This window comes from Rhinopithecus roxellana, chromosome 9, assembly GCF_007565055.1.
Source record: "Rhinopithecus roxellana isolate Shanxi Qingling chromosome 9, ASM756505v1, whole genome shotgun sequence".
Taxonomy (NCBI): Eukaryota; Metazoa; Chordata; class Mammalia; order Primates; family Cercopithecidae; genus Rhinopithecus; species Rhinopithecus roxellana.
The window spans coordinates 62989549-63008093 of NC_044557.1; the positions used below are offsets into that span (position 1 = coordinate 62989549).

The 18545-nt window shown below is 35.4% G+C and overlaps 1 protein-coding gene across 14 annotated transcripts in view; it reads left to right on the top strand.

Annotated features, from left to right (window-relative positions):
• Positions 1-18545, top strand: part of VPS13B (vacuolar protein sorting 13 homolog B) — a 904863-nt gene that overhangs the window by 94329 nt on the left and 791989 nt on the right. For all 14 annotated transcript variants that reach the window (XR_004059219.1, XR_004059220.1, XR_004059221.1 and 11 more), the window contains exons 6-8: positions 3060-3241; positions 7666-7840; positions 13109-13377. Coding sequence is in view for 11 of the 14 variants with exons in the window: in XM_010385612.2 (XP_010383914.1) it covers positions 3060-3241; positions 7666-7840; positions 13109-13377 (626 nt within the window). In the remaining 3 variants the exon portion in view is untranslated. The remainder of the gene's footprint in view (positions 1-3059; positions 3242-7665; positions 7841-13108; positions 13378-18545) is intronic.

Sequence of the window (18545 nt, forward strand, 5' to 3'; positions counted from 1 at the left end):
CCTAATGGTTAATCTTTTGATTCTTACCTTCCTCCGACCCTCCACCCTCGAGTAGGCCTTGGTATTTATTGTTCCCTTCTTTGTGTCCATGTATACTCAGTGCTTAGCTCCCACTTATAATTGAGAACATGCGATGTTTGGTTTTCTGTTCCTGCATTAATTTGCTTAGGATAATGCCCTCCAGCTCTATCCATATTGCTGCAAAGGACATGATTTCATCCTTTTTTATGTCTATGTAGTATTCCATGGTGTATGTGTCTCATATTTTCTTTAGTCCACTATTGGGCATCTAGGTTGATTCCATGTCTTTGCTATTGTGTATAGTGCTGCAATGAACGTACACGCATGTGTCTTTATGGTAGAAAAAACATATATTCAAAAGAGGTCTTAGTCATAAATTCTTTGCCTAGACCAATGTCAGGTCTTACATTTAAGTCTTTTATCTATCTCGAGTTGATTTTTGTAGTGAGAGATAAGGGTCTAGGTTTGTTCTGCATATAGATATCCAGTTTTCCCAGCACCATTTTTTGAAGAGACTGTTCTTTTCCTCAGTGTATTTTCTTGACCCCTATGTAGAAAATCAGTTGGCTGTAAATGCTTGGATTTATTTCTGGGTTTTTTTATTTTATTCCATTGGGCTATGTGTCTTTTTTTGTGCCAGTACCATGCTGTTTTGGTTATTATTGCTTTTAGTAAATTTTAAAGTCAGGGAGTATGATGCCTCCAGCTGTGTTCTTTTTGCTTGGGGTTGCTTTGAGTATTTAGGGTCTTTGTGGTTCCATACACATTTTAGGATTGTTTTTTCTTATGTCTGTGAAATGTCATTGGTATTTTGATAGGGATTGCATTGATTTCGTAGATTGCTTTGGATAGTATGGAAATTATTTTGGAAGAATTTCTTCCACTTCAATTTTTTGGAATACTTTGTGAATATTGGTATGAGTTCTTTAAATGTTTGGTAGAATATGACAGTGAATCCAAAGGCTTTTCTTTGATTGCTTTCTCCAGGTTTGGGAAGTTTTCTCTATTTCTTTGAATAAGTTTCCTACCCTTGTTTTAAAAATAGTATTCTTATATGTTGTATTTTAGGTTTGCTGTTTTCAATCAATACTATGCTTTTAATATTTCTATATATTGGCATATATAGTTGAAGAGCCCTAATTTCAGTGATGAATAATATTTTACTGATTAAATTGTAGCATATTTTTAAAGTAAGTACCAGCAACTATAATTCATTTTGTAAGTTTTTGAAATATAGTTGCTGTTACATTTCATGTTTAAGAAAAAACATTTTTAAAACAGTAATTTCCTTTTTTCACTGAATAATAATTGTCTGGGGTATCCTTGAAATATGAATGCTTAACTTTTTTTTTTTTAAGAGAGAGTCTTACTCTGTTGTCCAGGGCTGGAGTGCAGTGGCATGATCTTGGCTCACTGCAAGCTCTACCCCCTGGGTTCAAGCGATTCTTGTGCCTCAGTCTCCTGAGTAGCTGTGATTTTCTGCATTTGCCACCACACCCAGCTAATTGTTGTCTTTGCAGTAGAGATGGGGTTTCACCACTTTGCCCAGGCTGGTTTTGAACTCCTGGCCTCAAGCAATCTGCCTCCACTTCCCAAAGTGCTGGGATTATAGGCGTGAACCACCATGCCTGGACTGAATAGCTTATGTTCTTATAGCACAGTAGATGAGAACATGAACTCTGCAGTACAGTTGCCAGAGTTTGAATTACAGCTCTAATCTTTATAAACTGTATAACAGTAGACAAACTATTACCACTGTGCCTCAGTTTTCACATTTTTTAACAGGACCGTATAAATATTGTCAGATAAGAGATGTAAAAGACTTCGTGTAGTATCTGAGTAATAGCAAATACTCAGAAAGTGATAATTGTTATCATAAAGAGAGGGAAGGAAATACCTACAGGATATCTTATGTTTTTTTTTTCTCATTTCTAGTCCTACTATTGTAATTTCTTAATTTGTGTACATATATAATATTAGTAACTAAATCATTATTCATGTAATATGTACATTTGAAATATGGTAGTCATATATTTTTTTCAAGTAACAGACAACTTTGAAATTTATCTCCAAATAATACTATTTAGACACATCTTCTTTAATTTCTACTTTTTAAAAACTTAAAAAATAAAATGTTGAATTAATTAGAAGTTGCCAGGATATACTCAGAAATAGTGTTATAACCCGAACTAAAACACATTTTATTGTTTTTTAAATTCCCATGGCTAACTTAAAATCACTGGGCAAGTAGATTTGGGCCTGATATTTACCTAGGAATTGCTTATCAGTTAAGAAATTATCGATTTGCTAAAGGCTTCATTTCATACTTTTATACTTTACCATCGACTGTTTTATTTTTATTCTTTTGAAAATATACTCTAGACTGATTGGTGATTTCTTTATTAATGTGGTATTTTCCACTAGACCTTTCTGTCATAATACAAGTGTTTTTTATCTTCTCTCTCCAATATGGTAGCCACTAGCCACATGTAGCTGTTGAGCACTTGAAATATAGCTAGTGCAACCAAGGACCTGAATTTTTATTTTTATATAATTTTAATTTTAAATAGCCACATATGGCTGGTGGCTACCATATTGGATAGTGCAAGTTTAAAGTAGCAGTGAGTTTTTTAATATAAAATGAATGTTAAGTGAATGACTTCTTCAAAAAATTATCTTTAGTATGGATTCTTAAGAATTTTATTATCTCATTGTGTAAGAGAACTGTAGTGAAATTTTTCATAATTAAAAAAATATTTGTAGTTAATATGCCATGCAGATGGGGGGTAAGCTAATTAGGTCTCTGATTCTTTATATATAAAATGGGGAGAATTGTGCCTATTTCATAAAGTTGTTGGAAGATTTAAATTGTATAATAAAATGAAAAGTTCATTGCATATGGTCTGGCATTATGTATTAAACACTCCATTAATCTTATTTTCTGTTATTAGTTTTATTACTATTTATACTAATAAATAATGGTTGCCTTTCCCTTGCTCATTTTCCTTTTTACTTAAAATGTTTTCTTTCCTTTTTAGCAACTGATTTGGTGCTGAGAAAGGTTATCAATTTTTCTGACTGTACAGTTTGTCTTGATAAACGGAATGCCAGTGGTAAAATAGAATTTTACCAGGATCCTTTATTGTACAAATGTTCCTTCAGAACTCGTCTTCATTTTACATATGATAACCTAAATTCCAAGATGCCATCTGTTATTAAAGTAGGTATCTCTTTTTTTTGTAGTTAAGTTGCATGTCTTTATTTTGTTTATTGACTCTTGCGGATGCTAATCATTATTAACAAATGAGGAAATTAACCTTATAAATATGTATGCCATTTGTTTTTATAAAAAGTTTATTTCTGTTTATGATTTTTATGTTGTATTTATACATTTCTGTATGATATATTCTAGTAGAGTTTAGAGACAACTTTTCTCTGTAACTGTAATTTTATTTTTTTAGTTTGTCCAGCTGTTTATTAGTGTTTCTCTCTTCAAGTAGATAGAGGAAATACTAATAAAGGGTATATTTATACCCACAATGGACTACATATCAGTATTCTGTATTTCAGTTCTTATAATCTGTTCAGCATGATCTGCTATCTATACTTCTCTTTACTAGGTGACTTTGTAAAGCTTGATATACTAACCTAATATTTTAGTTTATTGGTTCAAGAAGTTTTAGCTTTTGATTTATGATTTTTAAAATGTAATTAAAATCTTAGGGAGTTATTCAGGACATGTCTTTTTTTTTATTTCCATTTTTATTTAAGATTAAGGGATTTGTTATAAGGGTATAATATTGTATGATACTTAGGTTTGGGCTCCCATTGATACCATCACCCAGATAGTGAACATAGTACCCAAAAGGAAGTTTTTCAGCGCTTGTTCTCTCTCCTTCCTTCCTTCCCTTTAGAGTCCACACTGTCTGTTGTTCCCATCTTTATGTCCATGTATACCGAAGATTTAGCTTCCACTTCTAAGTGAGAACAGGACATGTCTTTTGATACATGTGAAAATTTTCTCTCCAATGTAGTGTATGTTTTCAATGTATGTGGTTAGTATCTAAGCATAAATATTGTTGTCTTATTTAACAGTTTTCTGAATATTGTTTGTCTGCTTATCACTGTATCTTGGAAAAAGAATTTGGTGACTTCTGATCCTGTTAACTAGGTTTTAATGTGGAATAAATGTTTATTGTTGAATTACTTGCCTCTGACTGTCAAAGTTCTGTGATGGAAGGGCTGGACTTAGGTGTCTGAACACTGGTATTGACTACTGTTTCTGTTTCGGTATGGCTGTATAAAAACTAGGTTTGTTTTTGTTACATTATATTTTATTAAAAATATAATTTTTTCTATTTTGTGTAGCCTTACTGTACTTAATATGTAAAATCTACATGTTTTTTTCTTGGTAGTGCTCAGTTGCCTGTGTTTTACTTTTTTCCACACAGTGTATAATGCATATTGGTTTGTTTATATTCTGTTGCTTTTTCCTTCTACATTTGAGTTAGCTTCTTTGGCAAAGATAAACAAGGAAAAGAATTAACTCAGTAATATTGATGGCTCTGTCTCAGGGAAATGGGCTTACTTTCTTTAGCCTTGGGTTTTCTAGTAAAGTTGGGGAATGTGAAGGTAAATTCAAGATACATTGAAAGCAAGTAATGGATATATGCAAGTTTACTATATAAAATACTGTTTTTGATCATTAGTGCAAATGTAATGGTCTGTTAGTGCAAATGGGATGTGGTTATATTAGAGGAAGATAAAAATAGACGAGGAAAAACTTAGTGTTGGCATATAAGTAAGTTTGTGTTCTCACAACTGATTAGCCATGACATTTCACTGAAAAAGTCCCTCAACATAAATAAACGTGTATAATAGTTGCCAAATATGTGATATCAATGTTTTATACTCAACTGAAATCAATTTTTGAGGTTTTATTTCTTCTTTTCTTTTCTCTCTCTCTTTTAATTCCCTCCTCTCTCCTTCCCTTCTCCTCCCTTTCTCTCCCCTCCCCTCTGCTCTCTCTCCTTTTTCCTCTTTCCTTTTTTCTTTACCTTCGAGGCTCCCTGTCACCCAGGCTGGAGTGCAGTGGCACAATCATACTTCACTGTAACCTTGAAGTCCTGGGCTCAAGCGATCCTTCTGCCTCAGGCTTTCAAGTAGCTAGAACTACAGGCGCATGTCTCCATCCCTGGCTCATTTTAAATTGTTTTTTGTAGAGGCGGAGTCTTACTCTGCAGCTCAGGCTGGTCTTGAACCTCCTAGCTTCAAGTAATTCTCCTGTCTACACCTCCCAAAGTGCTGAGATTCCTGGCATGAACCACCATGCCTGCCTGAGTTTTTTGTTAATACTATTGTAATGTTGAGATTTGCCATTTTGGGTTAGACCCATCATCCTTCCAACTCCTAATCCTAGGGAATATGTATTAAATAGATATGGTCGACCTCATTAATTACCTCACAAACAGAGGTTTCTCAAAATGTTCCAGATACTCTATTTCTTTTCTTCCTCTTTTTTTTTTTTTTTTTTTTTTTTTGAGACAGAATCTTATTCTTGTCGCCCAGGCTGGAGTGCAATGGCATGATCTCAGCTCACTGCATCCTCTGCCTCCTGGGTTCAAGCAATTCTCCTGCCTCAGTCTCCCGAGTAACTGAGATTACAGGTGCCGTCCAGCAGGCCTGGCTAATTTTTGTATTTTTAGTAGAGACGAGGTTTTGCCCTGTTGATCAGTCTGGTCTTGAGCTCCTGACCTCATGCGTGATCCCCCTGGCTTGGCCTCCCAAAGTGCTGGGATTACAGGCATGAATCACCGTGCCTGGCCCCTCTGTTTCTTTTCAAATCTTTCATGTATGTTTATTTTGAATGCAGTTTATATTTTGGGTTGGCTTTTTATAATTTTCCATTTTTTATGTGAAATAAATATGTTCTGGTGATTATGACGTTTATGAGATACAGATCCTATGAGTACGTAATTTATTTAACATTTCTCCTGTTTTTAGAAATTTACTTTGCAGTTTCTCAGAGCAGTGAAATTCTGTGCATAGATCTTTGACCACATTTCCTGAGTAATTCCTTAGGAAAGATTTGTATAATTGCAAATATCTTTTTTTTAAGTCTTGTGATCTGTATTGCCAAATTGTTTCCAGAAAGATTTAGCCAGGTTATACTCCCATGAACATTAGGGGGAGTGCCTACATCATACTCTTGTTATCCTTAAATATGATCATATTTTAAAAATTGCCAACTTGTTGAACAACAAATGATATGTAATTTAATTGCTGTTTACTACTGAAGTTAGATTTTTGAAAACACATTCACTGGTCATTTGTTCTTTGTATTATCAGTTCAGGTTCTTTATCCATTTTTCTACTGAGTATTAATCTTACTCATTTTAAGGAGTTTTTAAAAAGATACTTAAGACAGATTCTTTGTTATTGGTTTTGCTGACTGCTTATCTCCAGAGCTATTGGTGCAATACAAGATTTAAAAGAATGTGGCAGAGAAATTTCAAATTAAGGAAACTTTAGCAGATGTGCATACTCCTTTCCTGCTCACCTCCCACACTCATTGCCTATTTTCTTACCTCTTCATTGTTTATTCAGTATATGATTATTAGGTCAGTTTTTAAAAACTTGTGCTTATATTCGAAATATGGTATTTCACACCCCCCCATACAGTTTTCTCCCCCTTAACATAAATCTTTTTATGTGCTTTAAGCCCTAAAAATACGATGATTGCCATTACTACTACTTCATCTTTCATAGACACTCAAATACATTAGTCAAAATAAACCTTCTAAGAGACTTGACTTTATGGCTTAATTGGTTTTACTCCATGTTTCGATAACAGCAGGAAACCATTACACCGAAGCTGTGTTTATATTCCATTGGTGACTCTTTCTTTAAGGAGAACTTTGATTGCTGTATATTCTATTTGCTAGTAGTTAATTTTATTTCTTTGTTATAATTGTTTCATTTTATCAGTTGAATAAATTTTATGTCATTTAAATCATTACAATTTGAAAAACTTTTGTTATTTAAATCTTATTTAAAATTTGAAAAATGTTTTTCAACATACATTTCACTTGTTTTTCCATATTTGACAAAAATTTTTATTATTTACATACTTTCATAGTTGTAATACTAGTCTTTTCCCCAGTTAACACATGGTTTTAGGATATGTATGTATTATTTATGGTTAATAAACCTGGAAAGAATGATTAGAGTTTCACTAAAATGACATAAAATTTTTATTATTCTTGGTTTTGACAGATTGTTCTGTTTTTTGGGAGTAGTACTGTTATTCTCTTAATGTTAGAGAGTAGCTATTTGGTTACATAACTAACTTTGTTTCTGAAACAGTAATCTGGAAATCTAATGGGATTATACCTGCTCACTATTAATTCTATTTGTATGTACATCATTTGGTTTAATATAGTTTCTAGCTAACGTGTATTGATCATCATAGCAAAATCTACTTAATTCCTAAGATCTTAGAGTATCGTTTTGATTTAAGTATTAAAATGTTTGGAGCATTTCTTTTATGTTATGCCATTTGAAGACTTTAAAACATTTCTTTACGTAAAAGGTACTCTTTTTAAACATGCGTTTGTTGGTGTTTTTGTCTTTTTCAAAATGCAGATTCATACTTTAGTAGAAAGTTTGAAACTTTCTATCACAGATCAACAGCTGCCTATGTTTATTCGTATAATGCAACTTGGAATTGCTCTTTACTACGGAGAAATAGGCAGTTTCAAAGAAGGCGATATAGAGGACCCTACTTGTCACAATAAAGATATGCTAGGAAACATTACAGGTAACTAATGTAAAACTTTATTAAACAAAAACTTTAAGACTATTCTTACACTTTACCATTGGGAAACTTTAAAAAATGTATTAGATTGAGTTTTACCGTATTCTAATGAGATGGGCTGATTGTTTTTTGGTTGTTTTACACTGTTTTAATTTTTTTGTTTTGTTTTGAGATGGAGACTAGTTCTGTTGCCTGGGCTGCAGTGCTGTGGTGCAATCATGGCTCACTGCAACCTCTGCCTTTCAGGTTCAGGCAATTCTCTTGCCTCAGCCTCCCAAGTAGCTGGGATTACAGACATGCACCACCACGCCTGCCTCATTTTTGTATTTTTTTAGTAGAGATGGGGTTTCACCATGTTGGCCAGGCTGGTCTCAAACTCCTGACCTTGTGATCTGCCCGCCTTGGCCTCCTGAAGTGCTGGATACGAGCCACAGCACCCGGCCTACACTACTTTAATTTTATCTACATGCTGGATAACATTCTGATTTTTTCCTATATGCTAAAAATAACATATACATATATTTCTAATAGATATAAGTGTTCAGAATGTACTACTTACTTATTTATGAATGAGACAGGGTTTTGCTCTGGCACCCAGGCTGGAGTGCAGTGGCACGATCATGGGTCACTGCAACCTCGACCTCCCAGGCTCAGGTGACCCTTCTACCCCAGCCTTCCTAGTAGTTAGGGCTACAGGCACGTGCCACCATGCCTGGCTAATTTTTGCATTTTTTGTAGAGACGGGTTTTGCTCTGTTGCCCAGGGTGGTCTCAAACTCCTAGGCGTAAGCCATCTGCCCGCCTCAGCATCACAAAGTGCTGGGATTACAGGCATGAGCCACCATGCTTGACTCAGGATATACATTTGATAAAAGTTGAAGTAGTATAACCTCAAAATTTCCTAGTACATAATAGTATTGGTAATTTTTCTGCAAAACTTCACTTAAGTAAAATTGAGTTATTTTAGTGCTGTTAATTAATGAAATGTAAACTTCATTGAAGGATATGTAATGTGGGAAAATACAGGGATCATTTTGATGTATTTCTTTCCTTTAGAATTTTAAGATAAAATGGGACAGATAGATGTGTCAGTAGTTAGTTAAGTATGATGTATGGTAGAATGGCAGAAAGTTTGATAAATATTGTGAATGATCTGATGTAGAAAGGTGAAAGGAATGACTGATTTCAACTTGGTATTGGGCCTGAGACTCAGAAAGTTTTAAGATGATTAATTTCCATAGATAAAGCCCTAAGAGAAGGGCATTTAAAACTTAGGGGCAAATAAACCAATTAAAAATGGGCAAAGAGACATTTCTCCAAAGAAGATAAACAAATAGCAAACAAGCAAATCAAAACCTCAATGACATACCACTTCACAGGTACTAGATGACTATAAGAAAAAAAATACAAAATAACAGGTATTGGTGAGGATGTGGAGAAATTGGAACTCATATAAGTTGGTGGGAGTGTAAAATGGTATATAGTGGCTTTGGAAAACAATATGGCAGTTCTTCAAAACGTTAAATATAGAGTTACCATATTGACCTAGCATCCATTCCTACATATATACCAAGATAATTGATAACATATGTCCATGTAAAAACTTATATATGAAATGTTCATGGTAACATATTCATAGTAGCCAAAAACTGGACACAGTTGAAATGTCTATCAACTGATGAATGGATTATCAAATTATGGTATATTCATACATTGGAGTATTATTTAGCTATACAAAAAAATGAAATACTGATACAGGCTTCAGCATGGATGAACCTTGAAAGCATTATCTTAAGTGAAAGCAGCTGGTCAAAAGATAACACATATGCTATGATTCCATTAGAAATGTTCAGAATAGGCAGTTCTGTAGAGGCAGGAAGTAGATTAGTAACCAGAAATTGAGGGGAGGAGAGAATGACTGCAAATAAGTAGGCTTTTTGGAATGATGAAAATGTTTAAAAATTAGACAGTGGTGATGGGAGCAGAGCTTGTGACTATTAAAAAAAATCCCACTGAATTGTACACCTTTAAATGTTGAATTTTATGCTATTTAAACTTTATCTCATTAAAAAAATCTTACTACCTTAAAAATAAAGCATAGAGAACAACATGAATCAGAGTATGTAGATATAAAACGTACCTTTATTTCACACTAGAGGGTAAATTTTTGTTAGACAATGCACTTCTGAGACAGAAACAGTGTCTTATACCTGGAGCAAACATAGCACATAGAGGATACTTGTTTTATTTTTTTCCATCATGATAAATTTCAAATATATGGAAAAGCTGTAAGAGTTCTTATAAGGTGAACACTCACATACGTATCATCTAGAGTCTGCTATTGATATTCTGTTACATTTGCTTCATCACATATCGGTTCATCTAACATCCCTTTCTCTATTTATCAATACAGTGATTGTTTTTGATGCCTTTCAAGTTAAGTTACAAACGTTGGTACACTTCACCCCTAACCCTCAGCTGCCTGTTGATATATAGAGTTTCTACTAAGTGGGTGTTTTTATTTTTTTTTGGAAGTTAACTCTCCAAAGTAAAATTCAGTGAGTTTGAGAAATACATACACCTGTGTGATGCAAAACACTCATCAAGATATAGGTCATTAACAGCTGAGATAGTTTCTTATGCCCCTTTCTAGTCATCCCCCTTTCACCTGCCTGCCTCCTCTCGAGAAAACACTATTCTGAAGTTCCTTAAAACTATAGATTTAGTTTTGCTGATTCTAGAATTTCATATAAATGGAAACAATATGTATAAAGGTTTCTTTCATTAAGCATAGTGTGTTTGGTATTTATCTGTGTTGTTGCATATAGCAGTCATTCTTTCCTTTTCATTGCTAGATACATTGTATGAATGTATCATGTGAATATACTGTAGTTTATTTTACCATTCAGTCGTTGATGGACACTTGGGCTGTTTTTCATTTTTGGCTATTATAAATAAAACTTTCATAGGTATTTTTGTACAAATTTCACGTAGACATGTGCTATTCTTTCTTTTGGGTAAATACTTAAGAGTGGAATTATATGTTTATTTTTCAAAGAAACTTCCATAACTTTTTCCAGTGTGGTTGTACCATTTTATATTCCTATCAACAATGTGTGAGAGTTACAGTTGGCCTACATCCTTGCTAACATTCAATGGTGTATTTTTTCACTTTTTTGCCATTGGGATGAGTGTGTTGTGGTATCTTATGGTTTTTTAATTTGCATTTTTTGATGGCTAATTATTTTGAATTTTTAATGTGATTATAGGCCTTTATCCACCTTTGTGAAGTATGTGTTAAATACTTGTCCATTTAAAACTTTTTTGTGTCTTTTTAAAATTTTATTTTACTTTATGTATTTATTATTTATTTATTTACATAGTCTCACTCTGTTGCCCAGGCTGGAGTATGATGGCATGATCATAGCTCACTGCAGCCTTGAACTCCTGGCCTCAAGCAATCCTCCAGCCTCAGCCTCCTGAGTGGCTGGGACTACAGGTGCACAACATTGAGTGTGGCTGATAAATTTTTTTTTTTTTTAAATTTTTGTCGAGGTGGGGGGTCTCACTTTGTTGTAGTAGGCTGTTCTTGAACTCCTGGCTTCATGTGATTCTACCATCTCGGGCTCCCAAAGTGCTGGGATTATAGGAATGAGCCAGTGGGCCCAACAGGGTTTGCAACTTATATAAAACTTATTCTGAACTACAATGGCTAAAGTGTATTGGTACTATTATTTTAGTCACTCTAGTTAATTCTTATTAAGCCTTTTCCTTCTCAGGTGAAAGAAGGCAAACATTCATAACCTATAAATGTAGAATGTTCCAAGAGTCTCCTGTCATAAGAGTTTAAAAAGTTATAAAGCTTTTTCAATAAGAAAACCTGTAAGGATGTTATTTAAAGATTTAAAAGAGTATGTGTATTTATAGATTTATCAATGGAGTGTAGATATGAGTGAATCTGCTGGAGACTACTTTTCCTATGGTGTGTTTTTTTTTTTTTAGGCAGGGTCTAGGGTCTTGCTCTGTCACCCAGGCTGCAGTGCAGTGGTATGATCATGGCTCACTGCAACGCTTGCCTCCTGGCTTCAAGTGATTCTCCCACCTCAGCCTCCCAAGTTGCTGTGACCATAATGGGTGCACACCACCACACCCAGACAATTTTTTTTTTGTTTTTTTAGTAGGGACAGGGTTTCACCGTGTTGCCCAGGCTGGTCTCGAACTCCTGAGCTCAGGTGATCTGCCCACTTTGGCCTCCCAAAGTGCTGGGATTACAGGTGTATGTCACTGATCCTGGCCCCTATGAATTTTACACCCATACAGTTTTTTGTATTTTTAGTAGGGACAGGGTTTCATCATGTTGCTGAGGCTGTTCTTGAACTCCTGAGCTCAGGTGATCTGCCCTTCTTGGCCTCCCAAAGTGCTGGGATTACAGGTGCTAGTCACTGCTCCTGGCCCCTATGAAATTTTTAAAAATGAATTTTTTTTTCTAAATTTCATGATGCTTCTTTTGTTTATATAGCTAGAATAATATTAAGGGACTTTGATGGAGTTTGTCTTTACAAAGGTGGCATAAAGAGTGGTTGGAATCTAAATCTTTGGTCTGCCAATTTGTAACCAAATAAAATTTCTTTGCTATAATTTTTTCATCTGTACAACAGGAAAGGTATATAATATCTTACTTGCTAGTAAGAAAGAGGCCCCAACATTGTTATTTTTCTTAGCTACATGTAAAAGTCATTTTATTATAATGTTTGCTTTCATCTTTGGGATAATTCTTGTTTGGGCAGGGGTGCATTTTGCCTAGAAGCACTTTCCATTTTTTTTTTCCTCCATGGGTGCATCAGGAAATGAAGAATATTTCTTGGATCTTTGTGGTATTATGTTTCTGAGAAAAGTCAGTTTTTCAATATATCAGCCTTGTTTTTGAGAGGTAGGTTTTTTGTTGTTGGTTTAAAACATTCATGAGTGATGTTAAATAATTAATTTATTCTTTGTCTTTATCAAATACAGTTAAAAGTTATGTGCAGTTGATAAGCTACTTTGCACATCACATTAACCATAACCTACTAAAGGAGATTGATACAGTACAACATACAGAAACTTGAGAGTCATAATGCTAAATTATTGGTTTCAAATAATAATAATCAATGTATCATTTGTTTATATCTTATAATAGAAGGATATGGGAGGAAAAATTGTAAAGGATGTGTATTTCTATTTTCTTAGTTAAATCCTTTTGACTTATTTAAAGTGACTTAATTTTAATTGATAGGTTCTGAAGATGAAACAAGAATAGATATGCAATATCCTACTCAGTATAAAGGTCAAGAGTTACATTCACAGCAAGATGAGGAGCAGCCACAGGGATGGGTATCATGGGCCTGGTCGTTTGTGCCTGCAATTGTGAGTTATGACGGTGGTGAGGAAGACTTTGTTGGGAATGATCCTGCATCAACCACGCATCAGCAAAAAGCACAGGCTTTGAAGGATCCTATTGTTTCTATAGGATTTTATTGCACAAAGGCAACGGTGACTTTCAAAGTAGGTCTTTTCTCTTGCTGTTTATATCTGTAGCAACTTTAATACTTAAATTTGGATTGTTAGTACAATTCTAGCTTCATTCAAGTTTGTTTTGCATTCAATAGATGTGAGATAGAGTCTAACAGTTCTTACTTCATAAAATTACATGGCTCCTCCACTTGAAATCTTTGAATTTTGATCCCTTCCTGTCTTCTTAGGGCCTTCTCCACATTTCTTTTCTATTAGCTTCATAGATAGTTTTTCGCCCTATTGAATCATTCACTTGGTGTACAAACATGCCTTAATATTGTCGTTAAAAAAGAAAGGAACAGCAAAAATTTTCCCTTGAATTCTTTTACCCATCAGGTACGGTTTCATTTCTGTGCTTGCCTTCGTAACAATATAACAATCTCTCTCTCTCTATTTTTTTTTTTTTTTTTTTTTTTTTGAGACAGGGTCTGGCCTAGGCTGGAGTGCAGTGGTGCAATCACAGCTCATTGCAACCTCTGCCTCTCGGGCTCAAGACATTCTCTCACCTTAGCCTCCCGAGCGGCTGGGACACTACAGGCATGTGCCACTGTGCCCAGCTAATTTTTTTTTCTTTTTAAAAATATTTTGTAGAGATGGAGTTTTGCCATGTTGCCCAGGCTGGTCTCACTCCTAGGCTCAAGCGTTTTTCCCCCTTTGGCCTCCCAATGTGCTAGGATTATAGGTGTTAGCCCACGCCCAGCCTCATAACAAATTTTTGTTTTTAAAGGATTATTTATATTTAATTATCTCTTTCCTCATCTCTTTCGCTTTTCAGGACAAATTTGTTAACTAGGTCCTCTTCTAGCTATTTTTCCAGCAGTATTTAACATAATTTGACGACTTCCTCCATTAAAATAATGCATGTAAAATATCTATTCTCATCTATACAAAAATATATATAATATATACAAATATGTGTATGTCCAGGTTAAAGAATAATAAAGTAAATACCCTTCTACTTGAAGAAATACAAAATTATGCCAGGCACGGTGGCTCACACCTGTAATCCGAGTATCCCTGCACCTCAGCCAAAAGAAATATAAAATTGCTAGTAGCTTTGATCCCCCATGTATTCTTCTTTGATCTTATTTTACCTTCTGTTCCTCTCACAAATAACCTAAACTTAATTTTTGAGTTATTTGTTTCCTGGACTTTTATAATACTACTACCATGCCTGTAATATTCCCGAATAATATCTTAATTCATTCAACAAATATTTTCAGTGCCAGCTGTGTCTAGGCATTGTTTTGTCTCCAGAGATACCAGAGTGAACAGATATAGATTCCTGCTTTTTCAAACTTAAGTTGATATTATAAACAAATAACATATATATTGTGTTCATTGAATATAAAGGTTATGTAGAAAAATCAAGTGGGGGCCTGGTGCGGTGGCTCACGCCTGTAATCCCAGCACTTTGGGAGGCCGAGGTGGCCAGATCACCTGAAATCTGGAATTCGAGATCAGTCGGACCAACATGGAGAAATCCCATCTCTACTAAAAAAAAATTAGCCTGTTAGCCGGGTGTGATGGTGCATGCCTGTAATCCCAGTTACTCGGGAGGCTGAGGCAGGAGAATTGCTTGAACCCGGGAGGTGGAAGTTGTGGTGAGCCAAGATCATGCCATTGCACTCCAGCCTGGGCAACAAGAGTGAAACTCTGTCTAAAAAAAAAAAAAAAAAAAAAAAAAGAAAAATCAAGTGGGAAGAGGAATAGTGAGTGCTTTCAATAGAGGGGAAATTATGCAATTTAAAATGGGATCATCAGGGAAGGCCTTATTATGAAGGGAATATTACAGCAAAGACCTGCGAAAGAGGAAGCCTTATTGATATCTGAGAATGAACATTCCAGTAATAACAAATGCAAAGGCACCAGAGTTCAAGGAACAGCAAGGAAGCCAATAGTGTCATGAGATATTGTGAATGAATGTGGTATGAAAGATAAGAGGGGTGATGAGGTTTGGAGTGATTCCTAAGTTGTAAACTGTATAGATCATTTTTGGGACTTTGTCTTTTATTCTGAGTGAGGTAAACAATATTTGACCAGTTTTTAGAAGAATTATATGATGATCTGGGTTATATGTTAATCTGGTTCACTGTGGCTGCTGTGTTGGAAGCAAAAGTAAGGAAAAGAAATAGATAGGAATGCAATTTTCAAGCAGGAGATGGTAATGACTTGGACTAGAGTGATAGCAAGTGGAGGTGATGAAAAGTGATTGTGTTTTGAAGGTCAAATAGGCAGAATTTCCTGATAGATTTTATTATGAGACATGAATGAAAAAAAAAAAAAAAGATGATCCAAGGATGGCTGTTGAACAACTAGAAGAGTTGAGCTCTGACATTTTGAGATGACTGGGATTAGGAGAAGACTATATTTGAGATGAAGATGAGGAATTTAGTTTGGGTAGGTTTAAGATGCCTGCTGTATATATAATTCAGTGGGCAGTTGGATATGTGAATCTAGAATTCAGGTTAGAAATTTGCCTAGATGCATATATTTGATAGTCATGATTTTATTAAAACTGAAATTAGTGTAGAACAGAAAAAAGAGGTTCTAGAGCCAAGCTCTGGGGCACTGTGATGGTAAGAAATTGGAAAGATGAGGAAGAAATAGCAAAGGAAGCTGAGAATAAGTGATCAATATTGTAGGCAGAAAACCAAGAGACTGGAAGGTAAGTGCCATAAATGTTTTAAAGAGGAGGGAATAGATTATTTGTAAGAATGAATCCTTGGATTTGACAATGTGGAAATTACTGGTGATTTTGAGCAGAACAGTGATATGACACTGTTGGAATCTTAGTTGGAGCTGGTTAAAAGCAAATGGGAAGACTGGTAGAAATGTAAAATAGTGCATCTGCTGTGGAATATAGTTTGGTGGTTCCACAAAAAATTAAATGTAGAATTACCATATAATCTAGACATTTTATTTCTAGGTATGTACTCAAAAGAATAAAAAACTAGTATTCAAACAAATTGATGTACGTAAATGTTCATAGTAACTCTCTTCAGTGATCTCCCAAAATGGAAACAATCCAAATGTTCATCAGTGGATGAATGAACAAATTATGGTATATACATACAGTGGAATAATATTCAGCCTTAAAAAAAATGAAATTTTGACTGGGTGTGGTGGCTCATGCCTGTAATCCCAGCACTTCAGGAGGCTGAGTGGGTGGTTCATGAGGTCAGGAGTTCAAGACCAGCCTGGCCAACATGGTGAAACCCTGTCTCTACTAAAAATACGAAAAGCTGGGCATGGTGTTGGGTACCTGTAGTCCCAGCTATTCAGGAGGCTGAGGCAGGAGAATTGCTTGAACCTGGGAAGCAGAGTTGCAGTGGGCCGAGATCACACCATTGCACTCCAGCCTGGGCAACAACAGTGAAACTCCATCTAAAAAAAAAAAAAAAAAAAGAGAAATGAAGTTCTGATGCATGCTAAACATGAATGAACCTTGAAATTTCTATGCTAAGTGAAATTAGCCAGACACAAAAGGACAAAGATTGTGTGATTCCACTTAGATGATGTTCTCTAGAGAGACAGAATAGGCTATATGTGAAAGGGAGTTTATTAAGGAGATTGACTCACACGATCACAAGGTAAAGTCCCATGATAGGCATGTCTGCAAGTTGAGGAGTAAGGAAACCAGTGGTGGATCAGTCCAAGTCCCCAAACCTCAAAAGTGGGGAAGCTGACAGTGCAGCTTTCAGTGTGGGCCAAAGGCCTGAGAGCCCCTGGCAAACCACAGGTGTAAGTCCCAAAGTCTAAAAGCTGAAGAACTTGGAGTCTGATGTTCAAGGGCAGGAAGCATCCAGCACAGGAGAAAGATGAAGGCCAGAAGACTCAGCAAGTCTAGTCCTTCCATATTCATCTGCCTGCTTTATCCTAGCCATGCTTCCAGCTGGTTAGATGGTGCCCACCCAGATTGAGGGTGGGTCTGCATCTCCCAGTCCACTGACTGAAATGTTAATCTCCTTTGGCAGGACACACCCAAGAACAATACTTTGCAGCCTTCAGTCCAATCAAGTTGACAATCAGTATTAACCATCACAGATGAGATATTTAGAATAGGCAAAATCACAGAAACAGAGAGTAGAATAGACATTGCTAGAGGCTGTAGGATACAGGGAAGTTGAGTTAGTGCTTAATAGGTAGAGTTTCTGCCTAGTATGATGTAAAAGCTCTGCAAACATAGGGTGGGGATAGTTATGCACTATTTTGTACTAAATGCCACTGAATTGTATACTGACAAGTGGTTAAAACTACAAATTTTATTGTGTATATTTTATCATGCAAAAAGGACAGATAAAAATGCAAATGGTAGTAGAGTAATTGTTGAAGAGTACAGAAAACTCAAGATGGTTTTGTTATGAAGAGCATAGAAATGGGCAAATAGCTGGTTGGGGTTGTGGAGCTAAAGACTTTTTTTTGAAAGATGGGAGTAATTATAGCATATTTGTTTGGTGATATGAGTGATCTAATAGAGACGAAAATATTGATATAGGCAAGAGGGGGAGAATTGCTGGAGTAATATTCTTGAGAAGATAAGAGGGCTTGGCACCTTTTGTAGAGGTGGAAAGTCTGATGACCTCTAATGGGACAATAGGTCATTCATTCATGATAGCAGGAGAGAAAGCAATGTGATCTTGCACCCACATAAGTGATTTGGTAGAAAAGGTGGTAGTGGTTTTTGAAAGTTCTCTTCTGATTATTTTTTTCTTTAAATAGTTCTCTTAACTCAGAGTAAACATGGGAAAGGAGGAGAAGCTTTGAGGAAGGGGAAGAAGGTGTAAAATTGTCATCTTGGGGAGGATGAGGAGTAATTGCCTTTGAATATGTATGTTCATTAGGGACACTAAGGACCTACTACACCAGAGTGATCATGAATTTGAAGATATACTAGTCGTTGTGGTTGTATATATTTTCTGGTCATATTCTGCTGCTTTAGTTAGGGTGATGGTGAAAATAATCTGGAGGACAAGATCAATGCAGAATAGAAGGTCAAAAAACTGAGAAATCAGACTTTTGGAATGATCATCTCTCTGGATATTGAAATCACCAAGAATAATGACAGTGGTAGTGTGGGACTGAATCCAAAATTAAATCTTCAGACAACTAGTAGAATGATGTGGGATTGATTTATGAGTCTAAGAAAGAAGGATGAT